The sequence below is a fragment of the Zootoca vivipara genome, chromosome 3, assembly GCF_965207765.1.
Source record: "Zootoca vivipara chromosome 3, rZooViv2.hap1.1, whole genome shotgun sequence".
NCBI classification, from domain to species: Eukaryota; Metazoa; Chordata; class Lepidosauria; order Squamata; family Lacertidae; genus Zootoca; species Zootoca vivipara.
The window spans coordinates 13952843-13975508 of NC_142586.1; the positions used below are offsets into that span (position 1 = coordinate 13952843).

At 42.9% G+C, this 22666-nt stretch overlaps 2 protein-coding genes across 6 annotated transcripts in view; one reads left to right on the plus strand and one right to left on the minus strand.

The window, feature by feature from the left end:
- The window catches only part of SEL1L2 (SEL1L2 adaptor subunit of SYVN1 ubiquitin ligase), a 43214-nt gene extending 37212 nt beyond the window's left edge, over positions 1-6002 (minus strand). For 3 of the 4 annotated variants that reach the window (XM_088667190.1, XM_088667189.1, XM_088667188.1), the window contains exon 1: positions 5671-6002. In XM_088667190.1, the coding sequence (XP_088523316.1) occupies positions 5671-5725 (55 nt within the window). In that variant the 5' untranslated portion in view covers positions 5726-6002. The remainder of the gene's footprint in view (positions 1-5670) is intronic. The other variant, XM_088667191.1, reaches the window with a different exon arrangement.
- Positions 6003-8560: 2558 nt separating this feature from the next.
- MACROD2 (mono-ADP ribosylhydrolase 2) overlaps positions 8561-22666 on the plus strand; it is a 900701-nt gene continuing 886595 nt past the window's right edge. Inside the window, exons 1-2 of one of the 2 annotated variants that reach the window (XM_035110055.3) lie at positions 8561-8956; positions 12884-13000. In XM_035110055.3, coding sequence (XP_034965946.3) covers positions 8911-8956; positions 12884-13000 — 163 coding nt within the window. In that variant the 5' untranslated portion in view covers positions 8561-8910. The remainder of the gene's footprint in view (positions 8957-12883; positions 13001-22666) is intronic. The other variant, XM_035110056.3, reaches the window with a different exon arrangement.

Consider the following 22666-nt stretch of genomic DNA (forward strand, 5'->3'; position numbering starts at 1 on the left):
CTTTGTATTTTAATTGCAAAGATGAAAAACGCCACACTTGAACAGCACAAAAAAGCAGCTGTAAGTTCACTGGGACTTGCTCCCAGGTATGATTGCAGCCTTAATTAGGAGCACAAATGCAGACATTTATGCTAAAACATACAACTCTGGTCAAAGGTTGTGACTTTATCAAAGTTTCAGTTAACAATCACTTTAAAAATATGTTATGATAACCAATATTAGGATTTCCACACACTGTAACTGTAGTAATAGCTACACAATAGGCAGAAATCTAACAGATGCAGCTTTCCCTAGCAGAAAGCTGCACCTGCTGAATTTCTGCATGCTTGGCCACTGTTGAAAATCTCTGGGCCTCTGTCAGTCACAAAATGGCAACCTTCAAGAGGAGCATAAGAGATTTATTTTCAGTCAGCTTTATCTGAAAACATAGCATCCCTTGATTGTTAATGGTCACAACTGACACTGAATATTTGTCAGCTCATTCCCCTGACTTAAGTATTTGTGCTCACCTCTGTAAGGTTTCCCCCCTAAATTATAAAAATAGAATATACGGTAGTTTCCCTTTTTAGCTATCTCACTGTTCACTTCTAAATGTCTGGGAACAGGAGAGTAATCCTCCTTGTTGGATTTGGAGAAACTATAGATTTGTTTGGCAACTCTAGCATTCTAAAGGTTTTTGAATGCTCTACAATTTACTTATAAATTGTGAGACTAGACGCATGCTACAGAGGATAGTTATTAACATCTGAACATAATTTTAATTATTCTTCAGAACTATGCATTTTAAGGTGTGAGACAGATCTACAGTCAGACAGAAGTCAAAAAGAAGGCTGACTTCCCTCTACCTTCCATCTCGCTACCTGTGTTTGTGTGTGTGCATGTGTTTGTGTGTGAGAGAGACTGTTCATTATTTTTAATTCCTTTTCCTATATTTAGATAGGCAGCATTTTTTCTTGTGGGCTCGTAAATAATTGGCACTTATCTGCAACGCTGAGGTGTTGCACTAAGGCAGCGTGTATTCTAATTGTTTATTATTTCTGTTGGGCAGCAGGAGCAACTTCCTCCTTAGCACTAAAAAGGTAAAGGTAAAGGTACCCCTGATTTGGCACTAAGCCTAATCCTGCATCAGTAGCGTGATACCTGTACAAATCTAATGAGCAAGGGATGAAAGGGTGAAAAGGAAAGAGGCTGTCCACTCCATTCTGGAAATTCCTCATTGCACGTACAAAAAGAACTAGTAAACATCAGGATAGCGGATTGCAAAACTGCTTCTGATAAAATTCAATTTCACTTCAAACATTGAATCAATATGTTTGAATGGCAGAATATAGCTGGAAGGAAGACAAAACTTTACATTTTAAAAAATTAATTTAGGATTACGTGCCACAGGAGTGCTCAGTAAAGTACAGCATTCCTTTCACCACCAGTCTACTTCTATATTACTACTGATTTTGAAAGTAAAATAAATAATTCAGGGAGAGGAGAGCCAATAGTTTCTTCTAACTGCAATATATTGAGATCTGCAGATGAGGGCCAACACTAAACCCTCTTTATCAGAGGTGGTAGGGCAAGGAGTAGGACCTTTAGCTTTTGAATTCTCTTCTCAGGTGGCTGCTCCTCTGGGGATTTAATTATGAAGCTAGTTTAACTGGACTCTGTTCTGAAACCATATGCTATCAGTGCTCCCAGCTACGTACGTGACACCACAGATTTTCTGAGGAAAATACAATCTTTGAACAATCTTCCTAACAATACTATACTAGCCACTATGGATGTGGAATCTCTATACACCAACATCCCACACAATGATGGTTTACAAGCCATAAGGAACACCATTTCAGATAAAACCACAGCGGACTTTGCTACCAAACTCTGCCACTTTGTCCTTACCCACAACCACTTCAAATCTGGTGATGACCTGTTCCTCCAGATCAGCGGCACAGCCATGGGCACCCGCATGGCCCCACAGTATGCCAACATCTTCATGGCAGATTTAGAACAACGTTTCCTTAACTCCTACCCACTCAAACCTCTCCTGTACCTGCGATACATTGACGATATTTTTATTATCTGGACACATGGACAACAGACCCTGGAAACCTTCCACCAGACATTCAATGACTTTCACCCCACCATCAACCTAACAATGAACCAATCTATGCAAGAAATACATTTTTTGGACACTACTATAAAAATACAGGATGGACATATAGACACCACCTTATACAGAAAACCAACTGACCGACAAACATATCTACATGCTTCTAGCTACCATCCCAAACATACCAAACAATCCATCGTATACAGCCAGGCCTTACGTTACAACCGCAACTGTTCCAACTCTACAGACAGAGAATCTCACCTAAGAGATCTACAGCAAACCTTTTTAGAACTAAAATATCCACCTGATGAAGTTAAACAACAGATCAACAGAGCCAGACAGATACCTAGAGAGAACCTGCTGCAAGACAGACCCCAAAAAGAAAATAACAGAACACCACTAGTCATCACATACAGCTCCCAAGTTAAAACAGTACAACGCATCATCAGAGATCTACAGCCTCTCCTGGACAATGACAGCTCCCTTTCTCAAGCTCTGGGAGGAAGACCTTTCATTGCCTACAGACAGCCACCCAATCTTAAACAACTCCTCACCCACAATAATACAACCACCAGACTTAACATGGACACTGGTACCAGAGCCTGCAATAAACCCAGATGCCAACTTTGCTGCCACATACACCCAGACAATACCATTACTGGCCCCAACAACATCCAACATACCATCTCAGGACTATTTAATTGCTCATCCTCTAACATTGTGTATGCCATCAAATGCCAACAGTGCCCTTCAGCTCTCTATATTGGACAAACAGGCCAAACCCTACGCCAAAGGATAAATGGACATAAATCTGACATCAGGAACCAGAAGACAGAAAAACCAGTAGGAGAACACTTCAATCTCCCAGGACATTCTATACAAGATCTCAAAGTAGCTGTCTTACTACAAAAGAATTTCAGAAATAGACTGGAAAGAGAAGTTGCTGAATTGCAACTTATCACCAAGCTCAAAACCATGGAGGGACCTGGTTTGAACAGAGATATCGGGTTCTTATCTCATTATACATGATAAGCGATCTTCAGCCATCTCCACCCTTGCTTTTTCATGCAAAACCATTTGCAGTCGTTTCTGGTCATCAACAGCTATCAGTCAGTCAATCACCCATTTCCACCACCCTTCTGAGTGATCCCCCCTCCCCATCCCCACCCCTCCCCACCCCTTCTCTACATAAGTGCCTGGAAACTTCCATTTCACTGTATCTGAAGAAGTGTACATGCACACGAAAGCTCATACCAAAATAAAAACTTAGTTGGTCTTTAAGGTGCTACTGAAGGAATTTTTTTATTTTACTTCGATCCAGACCAACACGGCTACCTACCTGTAACTATAAAATGTTATGTCACTCTCCAATCAGGGGCATATCTAGGGGCGGCTAGGTTGACCCCCACCAATGGCACAGGCTCAGGGGGCCACAAACATCATGCGTCTCCACTCCGGCTTGGAGTAGCTAGGAGCCCACCCAGGCTCCTCTGGGCACCTCCCTAGCAGGGCACCAAGGGTGCAAGGGACAGGGGGCACCAATACAGCTCCTTGCCAAGGGCACAAGGTAACGCCTTTGTCTCCAGTGAAAACACATGCCACTTAAACCTTTACTGCAGCAGTGTTGGCCATATTTCTGAGGGTTTGAATGGTCAGGGGTCCCTTTACCTTTACCTTTAAGGTACATCTTTAAATGGGGAATCATAATTTGCACAATTAGATTGGGATGAATTCAACTTTCAAACATGAGGCTGGAAGAATGACTTGCTGTAGTCATTAAATGGAAGCTCATGTGTGAACATCAGTTTGACTGTGCATGTAATAGGGCTTCAAGACAACAAACCCTCCACTGAATGCAGGTCTGTAGTGCTTAAACTGCACAACTTGTTTGATCAGAGAGCACAAATCGGGTCCTCCCTTAAAGAGGGCACGTGTTGCAGTGAGACCTGGTAACCAAACCCTTGTGTTGTGGGTGGGTACGATTGGTCAGCCACAACACCCTATTGGTAGGTCCCTTGATGCTGGGTTCATTCTGACCAATGGGGACGCTAGCGAAAATGGATCAAGGGACTATACTGTATATGCCAATGCACATGACCCTGAGCTTTCTCTCTTGGTCAGTGCATCAGAATACCAGCATTGTGTCCACTGTGAGCCAAAAGAGAGACCATTCTACCTTCAATGATTACAGTGATCTGTTTTCGTTATTCCTTGACCTTTCCCATTTTCCCTTTTATTCTTTTAATTCTGTCACGGTTATTCCAGTCCTGCCCCCCTTCCCACCCTACGAAGGGCTTTGGCCCCTGGAGCTCGCCGCTGCAGTGCCGGCTAAAAGGCTGTGTGCAGTGGCTCACTTTTTATAGCTGCGGTTGCGGCGTCAGGGCTTCGAGAGCAAGCCGGCTTTTTACAGTGGAGAGTCCCCTCTCATAGCGGTTGCTTCGAATCTGATTTCAGGGGTCAGTGGGCGATTTTCCGGTCTTGGGAATACCCCCCTCCCCCTAATTGGTTCCAACGAGACCGCCATTGTACCTCTTCTCCAGTGGACGCTGCTGGTCGTGTTTTGGCGGGAGCACCATCTTGATTTGGGACGGCTGCCATCTTGTTTTGGCCATTTTAGCGGCAAAGTGCAATTGAATTTGCCTTGCAATCTTGCCAATTTGTCTACAATCATAGCTGATCTGGGTTCAGATCATGAGGTCCTGGCCAGATTTAATACTGAAATGGAGTCCCTTGCTCAACACTGTGCAAGGCATATTGTTTCACAGCCTGGCCCTTCCATATCTTCTACTGTTTTATAGGCTGATGGCCCTTCGGATACTAGTGAAGGAAGTGACTAGCGAAACAGTCAGTGATGCTACTTCTAAACCTATTTCCACTATTACAGTATGAAAGCTGCATGTGTGATTATTACCGGTACAGGTGGTAATTCCATGGTTTCCCCCCAGCATGGTGTAGTGGTTAGAGTGTTGGATGAAGACCTGGGCGACCAGGGTTCAAATCCTCACTCCAGCCATGAAACTCATTTGGGTGACCATGGGCCAGTCACAGTCTCTCAGTCTAACCTACCTCACAGAGTTGTTGTGAGAATAAAACAGGGAGGGAGGGAGGGAGGGAGCAATGCACACAACATTTAGCTCTTTGGAGGAAAAGTGGGGTATCTGTGCAACAAAACAAAACAAAATAAAATGTGGGCATGAATGGGAAGAAGTGTAACATCTGAATCGGTGCTCAATAAGAAATACCTCCATTCTTTTTCCTATAGGAGCCAACTCCTAGGGGCCCCTTCAGCCCCCCTAATAAAATATTTGAGGGGACCGCTCAAGTTAATGGGCATTGCCATTCAAATCATGTACATGTGCCGCATTATGTGATTATTTGGGGTAGGGCTTACCTGCCCCCAATATTTTCGTCAAGTTGACACACCTTCTCCCTCCAGGTAAGATGCTTAGTGATCAGCAACTGCCTTTTTAAAAAAGTTCTTTGTAAAGAACGTGTTAATTAAGGTTTTTTTTTTTGTTTTTTTGTGTTTAAATAAAACAATAAAAACAAGGATAATGGCAGATACCTACTATGCACTGTGACCCAGAAGGGCATCAAAACCAGTGCTACAAGAGGAGCCTTCATGTCAAATTCTTCCTTTGCTTTTGGGATTCCCACAAAAGAGACAGGACCAGGGGCTAGGCTGGACAAGGCATCCTTGCCCCTGCTCTGCACAGGAGCTCCTCAGACTGTTTACAGGGAGCAGAAGAGGACAGCCTGCCACACTATACGCCCTCCCAAGTCAACTGACGCCCCCCAAGCCCCGCAAAGGCGCCTTCATCCAATCGGCAGGAGGCGCCTCCCTTGCCTGCCACCAGCATCGCCGCCGCCTCGCCGGCTCCGCCTCGTTCCCCAAGGTTCTGCCCTGACGCGGTTACCTAGCAACCGCCTTCTTTCCTGCCAGCCAATCACGTCCCCGCTGCTCCTGCTGACCCGGAAAAAGACGCGTGCAGCCTCTGGTGTTCCCGCGTGCTGCGTTGGGAAGGCGAAATTCAGATCGCTTTGAAACCAGCGGCGGGGAGGAGCAGGGCGGCTGTGCTTTGGTGTCGGCATCAGCCGCTGCTTGGGCAGCAACAGAAGCAGCAACGCTTCCCTCCGACCCCAATCCAGCCAGGAGCTGGGCAAGCGTTTTAAAGCTGCAAGTTTAATGCACACCAGCACTCTTGTTGCATGCAAATGGGGAGGGACGAGACCTAGAGTTGCTGGACTACAAGTCCCCCATATTCCCTAACCGTTGGCCCGGCCGGTTGTGGCTGATGGGTATTGTAGTCCCAGGAACATCTGGACCAAACCAAACCAAACCAAACCAAACCAGGAAGAGTGTGGAATGCAGAGAGCGGAAAATAATGACTATTCTATAAGCTCTGTTGAGAGATCATCTGCCTTTGGCTCTTCTTCCTTGTCACCTATCATCAGGCTACCTGAACTGTTTCCATTCCAGCTGGCAGGGACAAAACTAGGATCCATTTCACTCGGGTCAAAGACCCAGTTTGGCACACGCACACACCCATGCATATTTGTATACACACACATACACATGGGCATAGGCAAGGGAGGGGCAGCTGCCCCCCATATCAGTAAAAATCAATAAAAAAGATATAGCTAATTGAGGGCCTGCCCCTCCCCCAACAAAAATCCTAGCTACACCCATGCACATACACAAAGGCTGGGAGCCTCAATGGCACCCCTCTAGAGGCTTCAACCTGGGGCAAAAAAAACTGGCTCCCCCCACCCCCCCCCACTCCATAGCTACAGCTCTGCAGCTGGTCTTTATAAAAATTGTAACCAATTTAAAGTGCTCCTTGAGTTTGCTGCCCACTCTTCATTTTTGTGCCATGGTTTGCTAGAATGTAAACCTGAGGGTTGGGACTGTTAATTTATTATTGTTGTTATTCTGTAAGGTACTCTAGTATGTTTTGGGCTAAAGAGCTGATTATAAATGCTTTAAATAAATTAGTAGTTCTGGTGGTGTCTGCTCTATGATTCCACAGAATTTTAGTGTATGGGCTTACCAAAGACTGGGGGAGTATGGCCATGTTCAGAGAACCTTTTAATACACTTTAAATCTGCCCAGCTCCTGTTAAGTGAGGGTCTAAACTTGAAGAAGAATGAAGTGGTAGAATGAGGAGTGAGTAAAACAGACCACTGCAGACTGTAGGAGGGCAGAATGCATGGTGTTATAAGATTGGGCAGAATGTTTCCCAAACTGGCTGGCCAGATGTGGCCAGGCACATCCTTTTATTTATTATTTATTTATTGAATGAAATTTATACACCACTTGAGTGTAGAAAAACCCCAAAGTGGTTTACAAAAGACGAAACAGTAAATCAAGAAAATATCACAACCATGTTTTAAAATATACTTTTAAACGTACAAAAGTTAAATACTAAAATACCGAAACATTAAAATTTAGCAGGCATACAAGAGAGTACAGTGAAGGCACCTACTCAATAGGTAGCGTGCTCTGCCACACTAAATGAGTGAGTTCTTACTGAACAGTATTATGTGGCACCTCTAGTAAATTCTGTTGTTGGGTTGCCATGGGAACTAAATGGTTAGACAATTGTTACTTCAGAATGACTTTGGGAATGTTATGAATATAAAAATCAGAAAAGGTAGCAGAAGCCCCCAAGCTAAGGATGAGGTAATGCAGATGTCTCTGTGTAACGAGAATCACACACACACACACACACACAGAGAGAACTGACTTTTGTTAAGCATCTTAAAAGTTTTGGATGGCCCCTTGAGATCTGACGTAAGAGCAGTGGACTTTGGTTAGCCGTGTTATTAAGTATGTCCACATCTATGCTCACTCTATATGTGTAAATAAGTGCAAATATTACAAAATGTCAATAAAACTCCTGCGACCTTTTAACAGTGACCTACTTCCAAAGGGAACCAAACTTGGGCAACTTTAACAGACCTCAAATTTCTCAGTGCTTGGCTACTTGCTCTGCTTGCAATGAGTCTTACGGGTAAGGTACTGAGCTGCAGCCAAGCAGTGAGCGGATCTAAGGATATGTGCCCAGAAGATATTCTGCAGCTCCAAAACCCAAGCCTTAAACCCTTTTTCTTCTTCTGGACACCGGGATGTGCCTTAGAGCAAGCTCCACTTCAGGTGCACCCTTGTCAGTTCTCTCCCACAGGCAGCACAGCGAATCCTACTCTTCCTGGGGCCGGCCCACCTATGAGGCAAGGTTTGGACAACCGCCTCGGGCGGCAGGATGCACAGAGGTGGCATACTCGAATGGAGGTCTAGCTCCTCCTGTTTTGTTTTGTTCCCTCTTGCCAGGGTGCCCCGCCTGCCTGCCTGCCGCCCCTCCTCCCGCTCCCTCCATTATGCCTCCCTGCCCCTTTAAACAATCGTTGCGGCGGCGGCGGCGCAGGGGGGCGGGGCGCGTCGCTTGAGCGACGTCTGCCGGGGCCAACGGGCGGCGGAGGCGGGCGCTGCGGGGGTGTCTGTCGGGTTAGAGCGAGGCGTGACCCATTCGGCGAGCGCTGTGAGGGGAGTGTATGTGTGACAGAGAGATAAGAGGAGGGAGGAGGCGAGCGGAGGAGGAGGTGGAGGTGCCGAGCAGCAGCAGCAGCAGCAGCAGGAGGAGGAGGAGGGCGACGAGCATCGCCACCGAAGACGCCGCCGCCGCCGCCGCCGCCGCCGCGGAACAAGCTGTGCCCTCTCGCTCGAGCCCCGCAGCCGGGTCGGCGCGCTTCCCCCATCGCCCGTGAGCCTGGGGAACCTGCAGCTCAAAGCTTCCGCCAGCCACAGCACCATGTATCCCGGGAACAAGCGGAAAAAGGTCTGGAGGGAAGAGAAAGGTACTGACACCCCCCCTTCCTTCCTCCATCCGCCCATTAAAGCGCGCCCCTCTTCGCTCTCCTCAGGCAAACGGGTAAAGGGGGAGGGGGGTTCGCTTCCCTCTCCCTCCAGGATGCGCGCGATCCAGAGCAAAAGATGCTTGCCCCTTCTTCTGCGCCGCCTCTTTCCTGGACAAGGTCTCCTTCCTGTTACCTCAGGCTTACCTTGGCGAGGCAGCGGGGCTCCTCCTCCTCTCATTCCCTCACCCTCGCCTTTGAATGTTGTGGGTTTTTTTTTTCTTCTTCTCTCTCTCCCCCCTCCGCCCCCCCCCGCCACCCTTAGTTCACTTTTCCTCTCTTATTGGGTCACGCGTTTCTTTTCCAGGGACAGCAGAGGAGGAGAGGGCATGAAAGAGGCACTGGCTTTCCGTTGGGAACGTTGGAGGGGGTGGGGGTGGGAGAGAGAGAGCCAGAGCAGGTGACGATGAGAAGGGTTGCCTTGGGATTTATCTTGTCCCTTCCAAGTGCTACGACCTTGTCAGGGGCTCTGTGTTAGTTGGGCAGCATCCTGTCCCTGGTCTGGTTTTTTGTTTTGCTCGGGGGGGGGGGGGAATCATAATAGCTAAGCTTTCCCCTCTCTCTCTCTCTCTCTCTTATCCTCTTGACTTTGTTCTCTGTTCTGGAGTTGCAATATTTTTTTTGGACTTTGCCCTTCCTCTCCAAAGGTAGAGCAGCAACAACAAAACTATTGATTGCAAACAGCACCCATTTTTAAAAATCCCAATAATTTTTTTTTGGGGGGGGGGGCGGCGGGAGGCAGATGATACCTCTGTCCTCTTCCTCGGGCTGCCTGTGTTACTTTATTTCACTGGGTGGTTCTGTTTATAGCTTGTCATGATCCTGTGTTTGGGTCGCTCCTCTCCTCTGTTCTTGCTTTCTGTTGGGTTGCCAAAAAAACCAAAGCATGGTAAAAATTGTTTGCTGCTTTCTCTGTCATTCACATGTCACTGCACAGAAATGCAAGGCACGGTGGCATGGATTGTCATCGGTGGAAGGCTCCTAACCTTTGGGACATGAATTTTGCACCAACCCTCTCATATTTGTGTCAGGAAACGAAAGTGTACAGTGCCTCTTTTGCTGCCTCCTTACAACTTTAGTTTCTGTACTCTGCAAAGTTAATGATAACTGCTCCTGTTTCCAAAGTGTTTTGATCTCTCTCTATTCAGTGTTAAAAACCATTGTCAGGAAACTGCAGATTCAGTGACAGCACAGCTAAAACTGGCTCTTCTAGCGCAGGAAATACTTTGAAATACTGTATACAGTAAAAGTTTCATTTCGAATAACTTGTCAGTTGTTGAAACTCACAGAATGAAAGTTTGTAAACTAATCTCTATTGGACCAAAACCAGTTCTGTAAACAAATAACAAAGTATCTTTGAACTTTTACTCTGACCAATGGAAGCTTACACAAAATGTGCTCTCTTTTCTCTGATGGGCTGATTGCAGTACCCCAGTCTTTAAAAACAGTGGTTATTAAAGAGGGGCCTGTAATTTAGAAAAGATCAGCACCTGCAAATCAGAAGTCAATTGCTATTATAAAAATAGGTGTTGCAAAGCTTTTTAGGCCCAAGGCCACATTTGAGTTTTAAACTGGGTGTTGTGGGCATAATCCCCTCTGATCGCTACTCCCCCTCCTATCCCAGCCTTCGCCAGGCAGATAGAGAAAGTGTTCATGCACAAACTTCACTTTTCCAAGAGATCTGGGTGGAAGTTGCATTAATAGAATTGATCTGAGCCCTGAAAAGCACATGGAACTGGAAGAGGAAGTAGGAAAGCACAGCACACCTCCAACTTCCTCCCCCAGGTCTATATACTTTTCAATAGTGAAATAGTGAAAGGAATTATCCTCACCACTGAGGGCGCAGTAATTGTGGCTCAAGCATCTTGGGCATCAGGGAAGACTAGGTGCCCTGTAATAGTTAGACAGAACAACTGTAGAATATTTGTCCTGCTTCTCATCACTGTTGGGTGGACTCCACAGTATTGAGAGATCCTGTTCTTCTGTTGATTCACTTGCTAGATCTGCTAAAGCTACATCAGACTAGATTCACTCTACTAAAGCTGTGAGCCTCCAGCTTCATGGTGGATTGCTATATAGTGGTACCTTGGGTTAAGAGCTTAATTCGTTCTAGAGGTCCATTCTTAACCTGAAACTGTTCTTAACCTGAGGTACCACTTTAGCTAATGGAGCCTCCCGCTGCTGCCGTGCCACCGGAGCACGATTTCTGTTCTCATCCTGAAGCAAAGTTCTTAAACCAAGGTACTATTTCTGGGTTAGTGGGGTCTGTAACCTGAAGCGTCTGTAACCCGAGGTGCCACTGTATTTCTTCCTAATTAATTGATTTTAGGTTTGCTTTTGCACATCACATTCTCAAGAGCAGGTGCGTGAAATCTCATTGTGTTCAAGAGGATTTTGTTAATTTTTCAACATGAACTGCCTAACACTAAAGGATTTTTTTTAATCGTGGAAATTTTTGTGCTTAAATGCTATTGGTTGAAACATTTATACCTAAAAGTTATAACTTAAGGTCCTTAACATTTTTATTTTAAGGTTGATGTTTTAGCTAATGCAAATAAAAACTTCAAGAAGGGTGGACCCCTTTTTTCAGTCTACATCAGTTATATTTTCCTTACAGATTGACTATAGTGTGGTGTGGGTTTATTCTGTAGTTTGAAGCAATGCTAAACTTTAGTAGAGCAAGCAGCTTTGACCTACTTCCGAAATTATAATACATGAGGAAATAGGAGTGTATTTATAACAATACTAGATGCTGTTGTCAGGGACCCAGGTGGCGCTGTGGGTTAAACCACTGAGCCTAGGGCTTGCTGATCAGAAGGTCGGCGGTTCGAATCCCTGTGACGGGGTGAGCTCCTGTTGCTTGGTCCCAGCTCCTGCCAACCTAGCAGTCCGAAAGCACGTCAAAGAGCAAGTAGATAAATAGGAACCGCTACAGCGGGAAGGTAAACGGCGTTTCCGTGTGCTGCTCTGGTTTGCCAGAAGCGGCTTTGTCATGCTGGCCACATGACCTGGAAGCTATACGCCGGCTCCCTCGGCCAATAATGCGAGATGAGTGCGCAACCCCAGAGTCGGTCACGACTGGACCTAATGGTCAGGGGTCCCTTTACCTTTACCTTTAGATGCTGTTGATGTTTATGAGGTAGATTAGCTCTTGCCTTGAGTAAATATCTTGTGTTTTATGTGAACTGAATGCCTTTAATTTGATGGTGTGGGTTTGTTAGTACATATGTGTTGCCTGTCAAACTAATAATTCAATAACATTTTTAATTAAGTGACAAGTGCTAATAGAAGTCCTTGATCACTTCAGTTTTAAATAATAAGCAGCCATGAAAACCAAAGCAGGTTCTTAAGCACTGCTTCAAGTTGCAAAAGAAATAGCACATATTTGTGTGTCTGTTTTTATTTATGGTAGATTGTATTCAACTAATTCATACTTGAAACAAACCAATTGAAATAAATAGACATGACTAACAAGTTTGTTGATTTCAGTGAATAAGTATGGCTTTGTTGGATACAGCCCAGAAACACTAGAAAGGAAGCCTGAAATGAAACTCAGCCATAGCATATTAAGAACTCATTGGAAGCTTGGTTGTTGAGAAATAAAGGTGTTGATTGATTATGCTTTCTAAGTGTAATTGAATTATTTTATTGCTGCTTTTTGTGCAGTTTGCCTATATTCTGAAACTTGTATGAGATGCAATAAAACTTAGATAAAAGCACACTCTTGAAATCTCATATATTTCCCCAAGATAAATGTTATTCCATCTGTAGAAAGAAAAAGTGGGTATTCGTGGGATAATTCATGAACCTTGCTTCAATAGAAATGGATTAACTTTAATATTAGTAATGTATACTAATTTTTTTTAACAGAGCGTTTGTTGAAGATGACACTAGAGGAGAGGCGTAAAGAATACATACGAGATTACGTTCCTCTGAAAGACATTCCAACATGGATGGAAGAAATGAAGAGCAAGACCCAAAGTGATGGTAGGTTAACTTCTAATAAATTGACAATTGTGCTTTAGAAGATGAATCATGGCATCTATAATTTTGCTTTCCATGCCGGGGTAGTCTTGGTTCCTTGTGTTGTAGGGGCTGAGAGTTGAGGATTTGCATTAAACAATGTGGCAGATTGCTGCATTGTGCTGTTTTTGGCCGTATTCCTATAGGAGTGCTTCACTCACTTACATTTTAAAGTTTACACATATAATTCTTTATATAATAATAATAATTAATAATTTATACCCTACCCATCAGCTGGGTAAATTAGTTGAGTGTTGTCCCATGTATTTAAATTGGAACTATAATATAAGTGCAAATAAACCTTTTTTGGATCCAGCCCATTGTGCAAATGTGACGTGTTCGCAAACAAATATATTCTACTGGTACCAATTCCCAGTGCCCATTCCATCCTTTCTTCAGCCAGCTTTTTTTGCTTGATAACATAAACTCAGACTGCCTTGACACTGAAGAATAACCTTGATACCGTTCTGAAGAATAACGAGGTGAAACATATAAAAGTTTGGAAATAGTTAAAACAAATTCAGATTTTCACATTATATCAAGTTACATAAAGGACAACCGTAGATTACTTTAATTATGCCATAAAAACTTTTGCACATCAGATTCTTTTGTGGTTACTAGTTTGTTAATCGAAGCTGAACTTTTGTTGATTTCTGTACCATATTTCTTTCCAGGGGCATGCCTACCTCTTTGGTACTTCATACTGCTTGTCTTCAGTGGCTTGGATCCAAAGAGCAACTTTAGGTGCACACAGTGGGACAGCATACTCACTGTGCAGTATCAAACCATTTTTAAAAATCCCTTTACTTTTCAAACATGTGTTGCCATGATGCATGGGGGAATTATTCAAGAGAAACAAACCTGAAGCTGCCTCGTGACTGCAGAGTTTCTTGTACAGTTTTAAAAATAGTGGGTTATAACTAGAAAGTATCCTTCTACTTCTGAACAGAGCTCTTCTTCTGTAATGAGAAGAGAATAAAATGGAGCAAACAGCCAAACTAGAAATGGGCAAGGCAAGGGTAGAAATCTATTTGGTTATTGTTAAAATTAAATGAATCATTGTATGTTAAAATCTTCAAGTTGTACTCTTCCAAGATGAAGTCAAATTAAAGTGGTGTAGTCCATCTTGTGTGTATTGCAGATATAAGGAACAAGTGTAACCAGCGTAAAGCTATTCAGACTTCTGAAAATAGCTTTTTAGTTTTATGTATTAATTGTGGAATATTTATTTTGAGTATTTATATATCACCTCTCATCAGAAAAGATAAAAAGCAGTTTGCAAAGTGCCTATAAAATAAATATAACAGTAGCTTCTGGGTATCTGGTGTATATAATGGAATTAGATGGCTTTCTTAGAGTTAAGATTGCTTCTGATGTCTTTCAGCAAGTCGCTTTAGTGAGTAATGCCAGAGGGATTTCTACATATTTAACTTCAAGTCAGACATGTTAATAATAAGAACTGTAAAGCAGATATCACTCATGAGTACTTGCCAGAATGTAGCTATTTTAATTATATGCAAAGGAATAATTCCCCCCCTTCCCTTATCTAGTCACCTATATAATTGAATCTGCTTCACAAATACTGTACTGGAGACTGCTCTATTCCTAGAGTTGGTGTAAGGGGAGGGCAGTTGTGTTCCTTTGGTTCTTGAGATCTTGATGTTTGATTCTACAAGGTGCTGTCACATTTATTACAGTGTGTCATCAGGACAGTTTGTGAAGATGCCACATAATGTTGGGTTTCAGTTAGTGTCTGCTATGCATTTTATTCTGATGTGATTTTAAAATTTCTTCAAATAGAATAACTGAAGCAGCTCCTAACCACTACATTGATGTAGCAATATGAGCCAGATTTCTTATTAAAAGATTAAAGTACTTTTAACCCCAGCTTCCAGTGTCATCTCAACAATTTAAAATGGAAGGAAATGCTTTTGAACTCACAGCTGCCTTTGAGTGGGGGGAAGCCAGCCCAAGTTACTTTTTTATCACACTAAACGCTGGTCTAATGTTAATATCTGAACCATCAGTGTCCCTTTCAAAGTAAGTAGGTGGCAGCTCAGTGACAGATCCAGTGGTTTTTGTTCTATGATTTACTGTAATCACCTCATTATTATGTAAAATAATATGTTTGGTATTTTACGCACCCCAATGACCCATTTTTGCCAGTCATGTTTTATGATTCATGTGTTTACAATTTTGTAACAGAAAAATAAAACTATATATTAAAAGTTGCATTTTAAAATATCAAACATTATTCCATGGGCCTAAAATGCCAATCCACCCATTTTGGTTAAACGTAAGGGTTTCTGTAGGTAAAGCTCTAATAAAGAGAAAACTAGAGGCGGTGCTGACGAATGAGTAGCCAAGACTGGTTTTGCACAACTATTGCCTGGAAGTCCAAAACTAGAGTTCCATGCCAGGACAAAGATTCTTCTTGTACCGCCACTTTGAGTGGAAACTTCAAAATTCCTTTCTTCAATTATTTTGCGTCCCTAGAAACAAATGTAAATGAAATATTGGTCTTATGAAACTGAGGCAGTACCTTTTAATACAACAAGCACAATGTGATAATTTGACCAGGCAGAGCAATCCAAGCCCCTGTTCTGCCATGGAAGACTTGAAAGGAGCAGAAGTGTACAGAAACTTGAGAGTACAGTAGTTATGGGAGGTAGCACCAGGTGATATGAAGTCTAGATACTAGGTGACCCTGCTGGTCATTGTGGCATTTGAAGCCACCTTCAAGTCCTCCTATTCTTCTTGATGATTTAATGCAGTGGTTCTCAAAAGGCGTGATGTGCCACACTGGTGTGGCAGGAGAGGATGACAAGTGTGGCAGGACGATTCAAGGACAATCAAATAAACATTTCAATGTTTCAGGATAGTATAAAATAAAAATAATAATAATTATTATTTTTTGCTCTACTGTATATACGTTTTGGACATCCCATGATCATATTATAAAGTAGTTGTTTTCTATGTTATAAATCAACCACTGTTCCTTTTTGTTTTCCAATGCATTTCTTAGCAATAAAAAATTTGGTGTGGAATGAGCAAATTTTTATTCTGAATATGTGGCCCAGAGAAAAAAGTTTGAGAACCACTCATTTAATACATGAGCTCAGGCATAGGCAAACCTGGCCCTCCATATGTTTTGGAACTACAACTCCCATCACCCCTCACTACCTAGTTAACAGGACCCACTGGTCTTGTTAGCTAGGTAGCTAGTGGTGATGGGAGTTGTAGTCAGGGATGATGTGAGTTGTAGTCCCAAAACATCTGGAGGGGCTGAGTTTGCCTATGCCTGCATTAGCTGCTGCAAGTAAGGTTTAATGAGATGACTTGTGCTCTAGTCTTTCACTTAAGAAAAACGGTCTGCTTTTAGCTGCTCACGAAAAAAGAACAGTTTTTGGGCAAAACAGCTTCTTTTGCTCACCTGTTTACACAATAATTGTTTGGATACTTAGGGGGAATAGTTAGATCTATACTGCATAAATTACAGATGCAGTCTTTAGTACAAAAAGGGGTCTGGCATTTTAGCCTAGCTTATTTTGACTCCAGCTTTCTATAGACTGACTCCAGATGCATAAAAAGGTGATAGAAAAGTGTGTGTGTAATTATACACATGCAAATTGAGGTAACACTGGAGTATAAATGAAGTGAATAAGGGGAGAACAAAAGGCAATGGGGAGGAAGAGCTTCTTAATTGCTGGGGTATGGAAATAACACCTGCTCTGAACACTTGCTGAAGCATTACACACTTAGGCTAAATGTTGCACTGCTGGCCATGAATACAGTGCATGATCACATGTAAATCTGATTGGAGTGAAGATTCTATTAAATTGCTGTCAAGATGAATGGACACACATGAACTAATTTAAATCCAAGCCCTTGTGAGACTGCATTGCCTAGCCACAGGTAGCACTGGCTGGTGATGGCATATCATCCTAACAATTTCACCCACTCTAACAATTTCAAAATACAATGAATATGAAATTGTGTGTGTGTTTTAATATTCTCCCACCTATTCATTGCTGGTATCGACTGTAAAAATGTCACCGTGGCCGCTAAGTTCGATTACTTCAAAAGCTTATATTTGAACATGGAAACAACCCACCATCATAGTATGTTAAGGCGAACAAGGGATAATTCTTGCCATGACACTCTTTGAGCGCTACCCTGAGTTATCTGCCTAGGCACTAAGGAAAATGGCATACTAGGTGAGGTTCACCTAATAAAGCAAAGTAATACAGCAAAGAGTTGAGCTGAGGACATAAACAAGAGCAAGCTGGGCTCTGAGAATGGAATTCAAAAACTGAACCCTGCTTTGTAATTTTTCAACTGTTTTATAAGTGTTTATAAGTACTATGACCATGATAAAGATGTTTCTTATATATTTTTCATTTGTAGATTTAAAGGCTTCTTTTGGTTTGGTTGGTAGGGAATGTATGTGGGAAGAAATTGCCTTAACTGGTATAAAAGACTGATCACTTTATTTAGTTATATGGCTCAACAAACAAACTATGGTATAAGTTCTGCGAGGACCCTCTGGAGGATTGTCCAGTAGCATTCCAACTCTTAAGGGAGTTTGACAAGGTTGCTTGCTGCCTCCCTGATTAATTTTATACATAAACAACATTGCTACTAGTTCATCCAGTGCTGCTTTCAGTCCAATATATTTGGGGGACAGACAAGCCTTACTCTTGCTGTTTACTGATAATACAGTCCTTGTGTCCTCCTTGCAAATGGGTTGGAGGAAGGTTATAAGGGATTTTTTTCTAGCTACTGCATATCTGAATGGTTAATTATCAGTTATAGTAAAACGCATATGGTGGTTGGAATATATCAGAGGCAACATACGTAGAATATCAGTGGAAACCAGATTGCCCAAGTTAAGCAATTTATATATCTAGGTATAAGGGACCCAGGTGGCGCTGTGGTTAAACCACTGAGCCTAGGGCTTGCTGATCAGAAGGTCGGCGGTTCGAATCCCTGTGACGGGGTGAGCTCCCGTTGCTTGGTCCCAGCTCCTGCCAACCTACCGTAGCAGTTCGAAAGCACGTCAAAATGCAAGTAGATAAATAGGAACCGCTACAGCGGGAAGGTAAACGGCGTTTCCATGTGCTGCCCTGGTTTGCCAGAAGCAGCTTTGTCATGCTGGCCACATGACCTGGAAGCTATACGCCGGCTCCCTCGGCCAATAATGCGAGATGAGCGCGCAACCCCAGAGTCGGTCACGACTGGACCTAATGGTCAGGGGTCCCTTTACCTTTACCTATATCTAGGTATAGGTAGGTAGCCGTGTTGGTCTGACGTAGTCGAAACAAAAAATAAAAAAATCCTTCCAGTAGCACCTTAGAGACCAACTAAGTTTGTCATAGGTATGAGCTTTCGTGTGCATGCACACTTCTTCAGATATATCTAGGTATCACCTTTGCTAGTTCACAATCGCTTAAAGAGGGTGTGGAGTTAACAGTGGAGGAAGCATTGACTTAACAATGGGATGGGGGGCTTATTGGTTTGTGGGTTTTTTTTTCTTCTTTTATGTATTTTGGGTTTTTATATTGTGTTGTGAACCACCCTGAGATATACAGATGAAGGGTGAGGTATACAAATTTAATAAACAACAACAACAAAAAGGAAGTGATCGGAGGCTAATTCCCATTCACTTAAAAGTTTTTCAAGCAGAAATAGTGGGATTGTTGCTCTGGGGAACACAGTTTTGGAGTAATATGCCTTAGTATTTATTGAATCTATTCAAAATCAAAATAGAACAATATTCTAGGATACACTGTATCCTGGACAGTGGCTAGATTAAATAAGACACAAGCTGATAGCTGCATTTTTGTCTGATGTTGTTGTTGGCGGTTGATTATGCTGTTAGTTTTAATTACTTTGCTTTTAATGATAGTTGAGTGCTGATCCCCATGTTGTCCTTTTGTATGTGATGGCCTTTGGCTGAGTAATGAAGATTTGCAGTTTGTATGGGGTATAAGGGTGTTGAGTCAGCAGGTGTTATAGCTATAGTGCAGGGGTCCCCAAACTACGGCCCCCGGGCCGGATGCGGCCCAATCGGCCTCCCAATCCGGCCCGCGACGACCCCCGCCACCCGCTGCTGCCGCCCGCTCTTACGGCGCGCGGCGCGGCGACGATCTTAAAAATTGGCAAAAAATCGCCGAAAATCCTTTGTGCGCATGCGTATGGGCCTCTCCCGACCCAGAAGAGGTCATTTCCGATGCACTTCCGGGTCGGGGGAGGCCCATACGCATGCGCACAAGCGATTTTCAGCGATTTTTTCCCCGACCGTGTGCGTGTGCGCATGCGCACGGGTGCACACTCCCCCGCCCCTCCGGCCCGCTGCGCGGTAAGTCTGGGGACCCCTGCTATAGTGTATGTGCTGTGGCCCTTTCTGCAGCCCTTATTATTATTATTATTATTATTACTATTAATACCCTACCCAGCTGGCTGGGTTTCCTCAGCCACTCTGGGCGGCTTCCAACAGAATTAAAAGCACAATATCAAACATTAAAAACTTCCCTAAACAGGGCTGCCTTTATATGTTTTCTAAAAGTCAGATAATTGTTTATTTCCTTGACATCTGATGGGAGGGCATTCCACAGGGCGGGCGCCACTACTGAGAAGGCCCTCTGCCTGGTTCCCTGTAACCTCACTTCTCACAGAGAGAGAACTGCCAGAAGGCCTCCGGAGCTGGATCTCAGTGTCCGGGCTGAAGGATGGGGGTGGAGACACTCCTTCAGGTATACTGGGCCAAGGCTTTAAAAGTCAGCACTAACACTTTGAATTGTGCTCAGAAATGTACTGGGAGCCAATGTAGGTCTTTAAGTTGAAGATAACCTAATTGTCATGCCCACACACTAATGTAAACAGGGTTTACTTGACAAATCAATTGACCGACATTTTCCAAGCATAGTATTTAGTCTATTTTTAAAAGGGTGTTAGAGTATTGCTGAAATATAACAAATTGAGGGAAGGAAGCTGTTAGTACCACCGGTTAGTGCTGTATTGAAAGTTGCAGTTATTTTCTCCTCTGAGGCTGTGCTCCTGAGTATGTATACTTAAAGGCTTGTTAGTTTCAGTAGGACTTCCAAGTGATCTTAAATCATGTTGGGAGTGGATAATGAGAGGATATTGCTCATAAAAAGGGCAGAACTCAAGAATGTCACTGATTAATTTGAGGCAGGCATCAACTTTGAACAGCATTTTTCAAAAGGCAAACATGTTTCCCCATAGGCTGCCATGCAGTAGGGAATCTGAACTAATAACCAAAAGTTAGAGAAGCCATATGCTTACTTCCCTGAATATGGAGTACAGTAGTATTGTAGCTGCAAATGCTTCTCAAAGTTGAATTATCAGCAGTAACACTTTTTAAAACCTCACTACAAGGCAGAGTTATATTCATATTCAATTTTTTTCTTCCTTCATAATTTGCTATATTTGTGTTTATAGCTTTTTCTTACTGCATTTCAGTCGGTCATCATAGCTGACTACATAGCTATTGAATGGCTCTACTTCGCTAGAATGGACATTAGGGTAGAAGGAAGCATTCTCTTTAAATTATTCAGTTATCTTGTGAAAACAGAAATGCATTCTTTTTCTAGCCTCCCATGATGATCTAAATGTTGATTTGCCAGTAACCTAGCAACTGAACTTTGAGCTATTACTATTACTACTCTCTCTCAAGACATCAATAGTACATGGTGACCAATGGGGCCAGAAAAGGACTAAAAGTGCACTTACATGTTCTTTAAAATGTTATTAATATTTTATAGATCTAATACTTAACATTATTTCATGTATTAATAATTTTTCCATGTGGAAATATGATCTTCTTGCATGTTACATTTTTTACAGCATGGATCTGCCCTCTTTATGCCTGCTGTCCCTCTCCCTCCCTCTGTATCTCTCTCTTTCCCCACCCTCTTTCAATTTCCTGTTCTTTCCAGTCATATGTTGCAATGCTGTGTGCTTGGTGCCGGTAGGATGAGCAGTGTTTTTTTATTCTTTGAGTTCTCATTTGGTGTGTTGAACCCTGTTCTCTGGGACTCTTCTCAAGCTTTTAAATTAAAACAACTGGGTGCTGGCTTAGAATTGGCTTTCATCTTCTTGGCTTTCTTCCAACTGAACATTCTACCCATCCCATTCACCTTGAAATGTGCAAGCTTTGCTTCAAGCAGGGTTCCTTTGAATTTGTTCATTTGAATATTTGGCAAAAGATGGGGCAATTATGGCACACGGTGGAATCTTGAGAGACAAGATTTGCCTCATGCTTTCCTACAAATCTCCACTATATGGGCAACTTCATGTAAGCACCAAGTTCAGACCAGGTGGTCCTTCTCTCTCAAATGTAAGAGCAGTAGGTCTAACCAGAATCTGGCAGGTAGAAAGACAGTTAAAAGGCCTCTTCTAAATTAACTTTTCCCATGCTAAAGCCTCTTTGCATTGTCATACTTTCCTCTATAAACTGTGTGCAGCCCTCTTCATTGCTGTACACTTTAGTCTCCAGAAAATCCTTTTTTGTTACATTTATATCCTACCTTCCTTCCATCATGGAAGGGAGGGGGTGTTACTGAGTAGTTCAGTTCTGCTGGAACTCTGTACATGTGCTGGAACTATTTGTGCAGCTTGGCTTCTATCTGAACAATGAGAGCATCATTGTGGTAAACCAGTGAAAGCAGGCCAAGAAGTCTTCCATTGGTCAATATTTCCCATTTAAACTAAAGCAGGAAGCTTGAGATTGGCAGCTTTGGAACCAGCCAAGATGTTAAAGGAACTTCAGACTCTGGTTTTGTGTCCTGGGTCAAAGGCAGTTCTCTGGTTTGGACAACGTGAGAGGCTGTGGTTTGTGGAAGACTTTATGGTTTATTTGCTAGCTCCCGACCAGAGGGAGGCCTGTTCATATCTTGGCTTTTTGAGCTGCAATATGATTATTTAACATGGCCAGAGTGGTTGAAATCAGGTGATGATCAGTGGTGTGTGAGATATATTGTACAGTAATTGAAGAGAAAGGTGTACCTCAAGGAACAGATTTTATTCAAGTGTCTAGCATGCCATAACAGTTATACTGTAGTTCTCCATTCAAAAAACTTTTAGAGTGGCTTATAACGATTGAAAATAACTTAGATTGGATATTACTGCATCAGCATTTGTATTAACCAGAAATATAATTTTAGCTACCTTAGTTACTTAGAGATCTTTCAAAACTTCTCTGTACTGTACTGGATAAAAAAAATGAAAGAAACTGATACACAGAAGCTCCATAGTATATGAATCCTTAAAATGAAAAACAGGTGATTTCATTATTTTAGAACATTTGATCTACCTGAGAAACCTTTGTAAAGTCAGAATGCAATCTGGAATAATCCAAGTAACAAGGTGTGAATGTCTCGCCCTTGCAGCTGACATAGAATCATAGAACTGTAGAGTTGGAAGGGACCATGAGGATAATCTAGTCCAACCCCCTGCAATGCAGGAATCATTCACTCAACGTGGGGCTTGAAACCACAACCCTGAGATTAAAAGTCTTAGCTCAGTTTGTTAGAGCATAGTGCTGATCATGCCAAGGTTGCAGGTTTGATCCCCACTTCGGACAGCTGCATATTCCTGCATTGTGAG